Here is a 10,091-nt window from a genome sequence, read left to right as displayed (position 1 = left end):
TAACTTTTGAAGACAATTTAGCCAACCATTGAGAAACACAAAAGACAAGTAAAAAAAAGAACGCATATGTAATCAGTAAAGCCCAAAAGTCACAATTGGGCCTCTATTCGATCTACCTTACTTTAAGATGGGCTTTTAAGACGGGCCTAGTCATAGCTACAAGAGGTACTATGCAACATGCAGCTTCCAATAATAGTTTTCAAGCTCCAATCAAGCATTTCAGTGCACTTTCCAATTAAACGTTGGATCATTTATAAGAAAAAAAAACTTCAAACGAATCTCTTTTAAAATTAACATATAATCCTTATACTATAATTTTGTTTTCAGTTTCATGTTCAAACGTATCACTTGCAAAGATGAAAGATCGGACCTATATCGAAAAGAAAAATTAATCATTTACTTTTTAATCTAAAAAAAAACGAAAAGGTGTGAACTGAAGAATATTGAAAAAGTGGATTTTTTTTTCTTTGTCGTCTATTCGTCTATGACTTAATGATGACTCACATAACAGACTGGGGCGTTACAGAAAAATCGGAAAGGGCAAAATGGTAAATTAGCAGCAGAAAATACCGAACAAGAGTCTTGCTCCTTCAATAATAAAAACCTCTCCCCACTAAAAGCAGTTAAAGAGAGAAAAGAGCAGCAGGTTACAGACCCCCCTCAAAATTCAATTATTCTCTTTTTTTTCGAAATTCAATTCAAATCCAAAGAGAAAAATGGATCGATCGGTGCCGTTACCTTTCGCATCATCCGCCGCCGATTCCGATGAAGTAATCATCACTGCGGGAGACTCAAGCGGTGGTGGTGGTGGTGGTTACGAGATGAAGAGCAAAGTGAAAGGACCTTGGTCGACGGAGGAAGACGCGGTCCTCACGAAGCTCGTGAGCAAGTTAGGTCCGAGGAACTGGAGTTTGATCGCACGCGGTATCCCTGGCCGTTCAGGCAAATCGTGTCGATTGCGTTGGTGTAATCAGCTTGACCCTTGTCTTAAGCGTAAACCATTCTCTGGTTAGTTAGTCCAAAAATCAAAACCCCTTCGGTTTCGTTCCGGTTTAACATCTCTAAATCAGATTCCTGTTTGTTATTGATTGATTCTATGATGATGATGTTTTGTTTCATGTGTGTGTGTTTTTCTGAAGGTTAGAGAGATTGAGAGTTTTGTTTGATGGTTTTGTTGTTCTGATGCAATTTAGTGTAAATGCAGGACCACCGGTTCGGATCAAAATCCGAACCGGTGCTGAGCGTTGTAGTCTCTGAATTTTTTGAAGAAAAAAAATATTTTTACTTGAATAATTAATAAATCGTGTATAGTCCGGAAAATTTCAGGGCAGGCTCTGTGTAAATGTAAAGCTATAAATCTTGAAAAGTCTCTTCTTACCTATGTCACATGTATATAGATAGTCTCTTTGTTGCTATGAAGCATACAAAAGATGAACAAGAAATGTTTGTATAATTCTTTTAGGTTTTGGCTTCTTGAAATTGATGCTTTTCTTTGTGTTTTGATCTCTGCTGCAGATGAGGAAGATCGTATGATCATCTCTGCGCACGCCATTCACGGTAACAAATGGGCGGTGATTGCGAAATTGTTACCAGGGAGAACAGATAACGCTATCAAGAACCACTGGAACTCAACGCTTAGACGCAAGTACTCGGATCTTTGGAAGAATAACAGTCAGTGCATGGCGGCTAATCAAGTTACCACTGCTTACATCAAGAACGAAAATGTGGAACAAGGATTGCCTCAAGAAGAGATCATTTCACCACCAGAGGCTCCACAGGTTGTTGATGCTGCAATGTATGATGAGCCCACCACACAAGTTGTTGATGTTACAATGGATGATGCACCACCACCCAATGAACCTCAAGAACGTGTTGATCATATAGAAGAGAGTAGCATTCCTGTGTTTCGCCCGGTGGCTCGTGCTGGCGCCTTCAGGGTGTATAACCCAACAAGCCAGAGAAATGGGTACAGGGATCACAATGTGGTTCCATGCGAGGGACCGTTGATTCAAGCGGCCAAGCCTGATTCATTAGCTGGTAAATTTCTACAGTCTCTTTGCGGCGAACCTAACATACCTTCCAAGTGTGGTCACGGTTGCTCTACTCATCCAGCTGAGTCCGGTAAGTCGGTGTTGGGGGCTGAGTTTGTGGATTATGAAGAGCCTTGTCCAGTTTTCAACCAAGAACTTATATCTATAGCGACTGATTTGAACAACATTGCGTGGATAAAGAGTGGTCTTGACAATACCATTGTCAGAGAAGCAGAACAGAGTTTGAAGATGGATCATATCAGTTTTAATGATCCTCGAATCAAATTTTCTGGAATGATGCCTAGACAACATTTCTTCTGTGCAAGAAGCTGAACCTCAGATGTTTTTTTCTGACATTTTGATTCGGAGTTGATTAAAGAGAGATTGCAAAAGAGAAGGAAGAAGGCTTGCTATATATTCCTGATAATGTCATTTTACAAGCACTTTTCTCCTTACTTTTTTTTTTACATATATAAGTATTTACAAAACAGAGTATGAAGATCAATTTACAATTTTTAAAAAAATATTCTTGAAACGTCTTCATCTTTTAATCATTCAGAATCTCCAAAATCTTCAATAGCTCTGACTTTAGAGGACTTGAGATTCCATGAAGCTGTGCTAACCTTCAATGGAATCATCATAGGACTAGTATAGTCTCCAAAACTAAACTCACTTTCTTCAGTTTCCTTGAGACACAAGTCACCTGGCGGTAAGAAGAAATCAGAAGACAAACCCTTCACATTAAAACCCACTTCTTCAATCTCCCAACTCTCTTCCATTGTAGTCTTTGAATGACTCTCTAAGCTCTCATCAAGCCTCAACAATGAGACACATGTTCTTCCTTTATGAGCTATCTGAATCCCATCAACGCTCTTGTAATCTTGGATCATTGTCTCGGAGGTGGTCTCCCACAAGACTACATCTTCTTCTTCAGGACCAGTCTTGATCCTTACAAGATAAGTGTCTTCTAGTTGGACCAAAAGTCCTGTTCTTTGACTAAAACAACCCCACACGGTATGCTTCACCGTCTCCATGCCTCTCTTGCTTCTTGATTTAAGCCCTGAAGGCTGTGTTTCAAGCTTAAGCACGAAGCATTCTTCGTCGTTAACCGCTTTCTCCCCCACGCAAACCGATCCAGCAAACATATTTGCTGTTGTTTTTGGATCAAGCCCTTGGAGAAACCTTCTAAGTGGACCAGAAGGTTCATTAGAAGCTTGAGAATGTTCTAGCCAAGGACTTTGCTTCCAAGCCACGTTACCATCACAACCAGCACTGACTTTACAACCGGAAACCACAAGCTCTAAATTCCACTGACTCGAGCCTTTCTTCCATAACACGAAACCACCCATCTCTCCTCCGTTTCCGTTGTTCACGTTCCTGATCTTTACCATTTTCTTCTTCCTCTTTCCAATTAGCGTTTTCGCTGCGCAGAACTCTGTCACTCCCATTTTAACCTTCCCCATCGCGTACATGCTCCCTACTCCAGCTAATGCCGTCTCTCCTCCAGCTGCTGCAGCGTATTGCTTCACTATGTACTTTGCCATGGCTGCTTCCTATTATAACCCAAAAACAGAGCAAAAGTAGTATAAGATAACTTGTCATTCAAGTCAATCCTAATTTTATGCATTTACATTTATGAAAATAATTTTCAATGAAGACTTATTAAGCAAATAAATTATGTTCAATTTTTAAATAAAATAATTTTGCAAAAATGTAATTACAAACCCCAAATACAACCAAATTATTCCGTTTGTTTTCAGCCTTTCTATTATGTGTATATTTATGTATTTAGCGCAAAAAAATAGTTTTTCTTTTTTTAGCTACACATGAAGTAAATTTACAATACCAATTTGACTTAGAAAAAATATCTTGCTGAAGTTAGAAACATAGAGGCAAACAAACAACTAAACCCTAATTTTTTTTTTCACAAAATAGGTTTAAATGAGAATCTTTGTTTGCTTACAATAGATTGGTTCTTGATGAGTTTGGAGATGGGAGAATCAAGAACGTCGTGATCGGAGGAGACAGGAAGAGGGATCAACGGAGCTCCTATGATTCCAAGAAGCATCTGAATCTGAGCGTCACGGCCACCGAATAGAGTGGCGAGGCTACTATTGTTATCCGGCGGTGACCGGAGCAAACTAGACTTGACACTTCGCCAAGCGCCGGTCTTGCTGTTCTCGGAACAAAACAACTCCTCCGGCATCGGAACTTCCAACACCGTCTCTAAACCGTCTTCTCTGTCGAAGTTAGGACAAAGCGTTCTCATGTTTCCACTCTTATAAGTTATAACAAAACTTGAAATGAAGGAAGTAAATAGAAGGTTTAGTATGTTATGAGAGATTGAATGGCCTAAGCTCATGGGTGGGGGTTATATATGTGAAAATATTATTAGAGAATAGAGATGACCAACCGACCGAAGCCGATCTGATGCTATTTGTGTATTGTCGTGTTCGCACGCTTCATGTTCCCCTTTGCTCTCTATGACAATTTAATATTAACATAAAGTAATATAAATTTCCACTTAAAAGGAAGAGAAATACATTTTCTTGAGTTCACTCCCTGGGATGAACCTCTAGGTTCACCAACCAATAGAATTTAGTTATTTCAAATTTGACATTTTTTAAAAAAGGAAACAAAATATTGCCAAATTATATTACGTTTTAAAAATAAAAAATAAAGTAAAAATAAATAAAATAATACTAAATGCAAAAAAATAAGTATTTTTTTCAAAAAAAAATTAATACCACAGAAAAACACTAATCTCTAAATGTTAAACCCTAAATCCTTTAGTAAACTTTTGGATAAATTATAAAACTTTAATTTAAAAGAAAACTATTTATAACACAATCAACAAAAAACTATACCCTAAATCATAATCCTAAACCCTAAACCTTTGGGTAAACCCTAAACTCTTGGATAAATCCGAAATTCTTGGATAAATCTTAAAATTTAAAGTTTATCCAAAAGTCTAAGATTTAATGTTTGTTGGGAGCGTTAAAAATATTTTTTGAAAATATTTGTTTTAGATTAAAAAGTTTTGTTTTTGTGATTAGTATAATTTTTATTTTGAAAGTATAATATAATTCGATAATATTTTGTTTCCTTTTTAAAAAGATATTGAATCTTAAATGACACAATCATATTGGTTGGTGATCCTAAGAATAAGTCTATATACATTTGAGGTTTGTCCTTTCCGCTTAACAATGCATTATTGACTAGAAAATAGGTTAAAAGTTATGTTGAGCTTTTAATTGGTCTAAAGGATTTTTTGTCCTTTGGTGCAATTCAGCGTAATAGATCGATTTGTTTATTTATTGTTATACTAGGAGTTTCCCTGCGCCATGCGCAGATATAAAAATTTTAAAAATATTTTTATATAAAAAAAATTTCAATTTTCAGTATTTAAATTGAAAATTTATTAGCCATTATGTAATTTTTCTAGTTTTATTTATTCAAGTTTACTTTAACTTTTTAATTTTTAAATTGTAATAATAATAACTAAAAACTTAAAGAGTTATTTTATTCATATTATATTTTATTTGGTTAACTTTTATTTTAAATTAGTTCTAAAAATATATACATTAATATAAATAACATATATAAGTTGATAAATATATAATTATAACTACACTTATTTTGATAATAAAAATATGATTCATAAATTGATGAAAAAATTAAATTCGTACTTATTATTTATATATATAATATATTATTTTAATAATATAGAAAAGTTATTAGTACTACCATATTTCTAAAATCTTACCAAGATAGATACTTGTAGAAAAATAATATTTTGATATAAAATTTATTAGTTATTACTATATTACGAAAGTTTGCCAAAAATACGAATTCATATATAGAAAATAGTTATTACCATACTTAAGAAATTTTACCAAAAACATAAATCTTAATATAGAAAATATTACATGTCACATTAGATCGATGTCATATCATATTTCTTTTAAGTCATGTCATCATTTTTTGTTGAGAGTAATTGTAGTGATGATACATGTACAAATCACTTCTCAAATATAGTCTAGGGGAAAATATAAAAAAAAATTCAATTTTCAGTATTTAAATTGAAAATTTATTAGCCATAATGTAATTTTCTAGTTTTATTTATTCAAGTTTACTTTAACTTTTTAATTTTATTTTATTTAAATTGTAATAATAATAACTAAAAACTTAAAGAGTTATTTTGTTCATATTATATTTTATTCAGTTAATTTTATTTTAAATTAGTTCTAAAAATATATACATTAATATAAATAACATATATAAGTTGATAAATATATAATTATAACTACACTTATTTTGATAAAAATATGATTCATAAATTGATGAAAAATTAAATTCGTACTTATTATTTTTATATATAATTATATTATTTTGATAATATAGAAAAGTTATTAATATTACCATATTTCTAAATCTTACCAAAATGGATACTTGTAGAAAAATAATATTTTTGATATAAAATTTATTAGTTATTATTATATTACAAAACTTTGCCAAAAATATGAATTCATATATAGAAAATAGTTATTACCATATTTAAATTTTTTACCAAAAACATAAATCTTAATATAGAAAATTTTACATGTCACATTAGATCGATGTCATGTCATATTTCTTTTAAGCCATGTCATCATTTTTTGTTGAGAGTAATTGTAGTGATGACATATGTACAAATCACTTCTCAAGTATAGTATAGGGGATAGTCGTGCTCAATATACGGCGCCAATGTAAACGCAGATTGAAAGGTTAAGTCATATACTGTATATTCAACGGTTGTTTTACTTTTAGTTCATAAATAATTAATTCGACTGATTAAACTAACGCGTGGAAATTTCAACAAGTATTTAAACCACTGCTTTACTTTGCTGCAATATTATTGACATTGTTACATAGGCAATGTGGTATGAGTGTCAATTGCCAGTTGGTGCAGTTATATGTGTCTATCACATCTAATGACTTTTACGACAAACATTAAGGTTAACGTTTGATTAGTCGTAGTTTTAGTGTTTGATTTTCCTTTTGATTGATGTTTGGTATCTCGCCGAATAAACTAACCATAATTTATTTTATTAATCAGAAAAAGTCAATGTGAAATCTCATTCTTTTTTAATTGTCTAGCTTAATTGGCTCATAATATATATTTTTGTCAACGGCGCTATCTTTCCCTTGTCCCGTAAAATAATACAAGGGTGTTATACTTTGAATACAAATATTATTTGTACAGAATATTATTTTAATTAAGTTTAGAATTTTCAAAACTGATTCTCGATTAAAAATCTGAAAGTTTCACCGTTTTCGTATTATATCTGTTAAAGAAACTAACTACGACTTTACTTTTATATTAAACTTTTTGAAGTGGAAACCAAGAATGGTTGATTTGGCAAAGATCATGCGTCTCCTTTTATCCGCTTCTTCTTTTGACTTCTAAGTGCAATGTTTTCTCATTATGTACTGTATAAGATTCAATGAATATCGGTTTTGTGTATGAATTAGTTAGTATTGTCAATGAATTGAGCAAAGTTATATAAGATATTTATTTTATGGTTCGTAAGCTTTAAACAATGTCACTGTTAACAAATGTATATACATACATATATATGTATATAGGGTACAAAAAATAGTTCACAAAATAACCATTTTTTGATTTTTGGTATTAATGTATGTTTAAACGTTCATGATAAGAATTAGTCTGCTTAAATTTTATCAGTGACCATATGTCCATATTACGTGTAAAGAAGTTTAAAATCTTTTTTACGTTGTTAATGAAAAACGATAGCGTGATCGAGTCAGAACAAAACGAAAGCTAACGTGATGCGAAGTATCTAAATATTCTATAACTTCTTCTTTTTTCTGCTAATTTTTTTTTTATAACTTGGTAAATTGTGTTCCCTAAGACATGTGATCATCATAAAGCGATACACAAGGGACATGATTTCTAGGTCGTAAGAGATGAGATTAATTATTAACTATACATAATTTCGTATGTTAATTAGAATTGACCTAAAAATAGTATTTGCAGAAAACGATGAGAAATGGATAATGAAGAGACGACACTTTGATTGGGAAATGAATTGTCGGCCGAACGTGGCTGACGGCGTTGCATCAGACCGACTATTAATATTTCCCTTTAATTTTGATTTGCTTACCGTTCCGGTTACATTAACAAATCAATACTACCATTTTCTAATTTATAACGAATATATAAATGTTTGTGTCTATTAGTTGCATTCATCATGCATCAATTGAGTTCAATCTATATAATATGATCTTAACAATATTTTTGATTCTTTTCCACAAGAGCAATGTATCGTATACTATATCTTGCATTATTAGTGATGATTAATAATGACATGCACGCTGTTGGGATCTTTTTGCAGATATGAAATTTGTCTGCACAACTCAGTGGTAGAATAAATTAAGATCACTTCTCGATACCAGAACAATTCACACAAATATTGAAAATCCGAATCAAAATCTAGACCTGATCATCATATCTTAAAGATTCTACGTGTGAGGTTGTTACAATAGTTCAATGTCTATAAGTAAAATAATGCAACTTCATTACAATATATGGTTAAATACTGTTTTGGAAGGGGGATCCGGTCAAAGACTCTAGGGGAGTAGTATATATTTATGTTGCAAGAGAATGGGTATAGATATAAGTTACAAAATCTATCAGTTAAGTCAATTTACCAAATTGAGGAAAAGGGATTACCAAATCCAAATTGATTTATTTTCTAATTGGCATACTAAGAGATTTGAGGATTGTTTGTCGTACTTTCTCGCTAACACTAGTCGGTTTTCAAAAATATTGGTTTGATCTTTTAAAAGCTGCCTATATTGAAGATTTGTTATGTAAATTTGCTATCAATATTTCATAACAGTTTTTTTTTTTTTGCCATCTAACATATTATTATATTAACTGGGTCAGACCCAAACGAGACCAAGCCCAAAAAGTCATTATAACTAAAGCCAAACAGGTCTACCAACCGAAACTAAAACTAAAATGAAATAAAACAAAGCCCAACAGGGCCCGAAAGGGATCACCACCCCACATACAACGTATCTAAACACGTGTTTCAACCTCAACACCGAGGCACACGTGTCGTCATCTGAAACCAGTCTTTCCCGACGCCGGAGAAGAGAGTCGGCATATCGCCGGGAGTCACCAAGTATCCACCACCACCGTTTACGCCTAAGCACCTTCCACAGAGAGCTTCCATCGATCCACATCGAAATCTCATCCGGTGCATTCAAGACGCCAATCACGGGATTCAACCAACACCTCCATCTTGTTTGTCTTCCTCGCCTTTCGCGACATCATCATCGGAGAGCATCCTCGATCAATTCGAGAGCTCAGCCAAGAGAATCAACCCGACAACACAAGAGACACGACCCAAGCTATAGTTACACACATAGAAGCCAGCGGCGCAAGGATAACAACCTTCACTCCCCGGGATCAAAAGCCGACGGCGCCGGAGCAAAAGGTGCCTCCACGCCCCAGAGTCAAAAAGACCTAAACTAAACGAGACAGGAGAAATCCACACGATCCTCTCCCTCCCAGATGTACATGCAAGACGAAAGAAAAAGAAAAAAAGAAAAGAAAAACTACAGAAGCCGGGCTGGCGGTGGCTGAGAGAGCCTAAACCGTCGGCCGAAATCACTTTTTCGGCAAAAGAACTCTAGTGAGAAGTCAGAGCACTTTTGTAAAGAGAGAAAGCTTTACTTACCACGGGGTTACCAATCTATATTTCATAACAGTTTAAAACGACCTATGGTTCTTGATATAAATTAGCAAACCACACAATGTCGAAGATACCTGGCCTCGGGAGGAGACCATGATTTTATTTCCAAGAACTTGTACTAAAACTTTAATTGATAAACGAAAAAGACAGATTAAAAGGGGACTATACTTCTTTTAAAAAAAAGGTGATTATACTTTATATAAATATTGTAAATTCCTTTATAGTCCATGCACGTACAATTGATCGAGTTGAATTAATAGCTTCTAGATTTTTGTACTCTTTGTATCAGTGCCTG

General features: G+C 33.6%; 2 protein-coding genes across 2 annotated transcripts; one reads left to right on the top strand and one right to left on the bottom strand.

The window, feature by feature from the left end:
• The first annotated feature begins 608 nt into the window (after positions 1 to 608).
• Positions 609 to 2,558, top strand: LOC108856300 (transcription factor MYB25). The gene is made up of 2 exons (XM_018630068.2): positions 609 to 1,008; positions 1,516 to 2,558. The coding sequence occupies exons 1-2, from the start codon at positions 717 to 719 to the stop codon at positions 2,361 to 2,363; spliced, it is 1,140 nt and encodes a 379-aa protein (XP_018485570.2). The 5' UTR covers positions 609 to 716; the 3' UTR covers positions 2,364 to 2,558.
• LOC108856299 (uncharacterized) lies at positions 2,559 to 4,431 on the bottom strand. The gene is made up of 2 exons (XM_018630067.2): positions 3,994 to 4,431; positions 2,559 to 3,583 (listed from the first exon to the last, which is right to left on the bottom strand). The coding sequence occupies exons 1-2, from the start codon at positions 4,390 to 4,392 to the stop codon at positions 2,582 to 2,584; spliced, it is 1,401 nt and encodes a 466-aa protein (XP_018485569.1). The 5' UTR covers positions 4,393 to 4,431; the 3' UTR covers positions 2,559 to 2,581.
• Positions 4,432 to 10,091: the final 5,660 nt, after the last annotated feature.

Source organism: Raphanus sativus, chromosome 5 (genome assembly GCF_000801105.2).
Source record: "Raphanus sativus cultivar WK10039 chromosome 5, ASM80110v3, whole genome shotgun sequence".
NCBI classification, from domain to species: Eukaryota; Viridiplantae; Streptophyta; class Magnoliopsida; order Brassicales; family Brassicaceae; genus Raphanus; species Raphanus sativus.
This window is presented reverse-complemented; position numbering and strand designations above follow the sequence as displayed.

What these genes read in the sequence shown, in the direction of transcription:
- LOC108856300 (XM_018630068.2), top strand. Translation starts at nt 717, where the DNA reads ATGGATCGATCGGTGCCGTTACCTTTCGCATCATCCGCCGCCGATTCC. An exon ending in TAAGCGTAAACCATTCTCTG is followed by an intron (nt 1,009 to 1,515) that starts GTTAGTTAGTCC and finishes TCTCTGCTGCAG; the next exon opens with ATGAGGAAGATCGTATGATC.
- LOC108856299 (XM_018630067.2), bottom strand. Translation starts at nt 4,392, where the DNA reads ATGAGCTTAGGCCATTCAATCTCTCATAACATACTAAACCTTCTATTT. An exon ending in TCATCAAGAACCAATCTATT is followed by an intron (nt 3,584 to 3,993) that starts GTAAGCAAACAA and finishes GGGTTATAATAG; the next exon opens with GAAGCAGCCATGGCAAAGTA.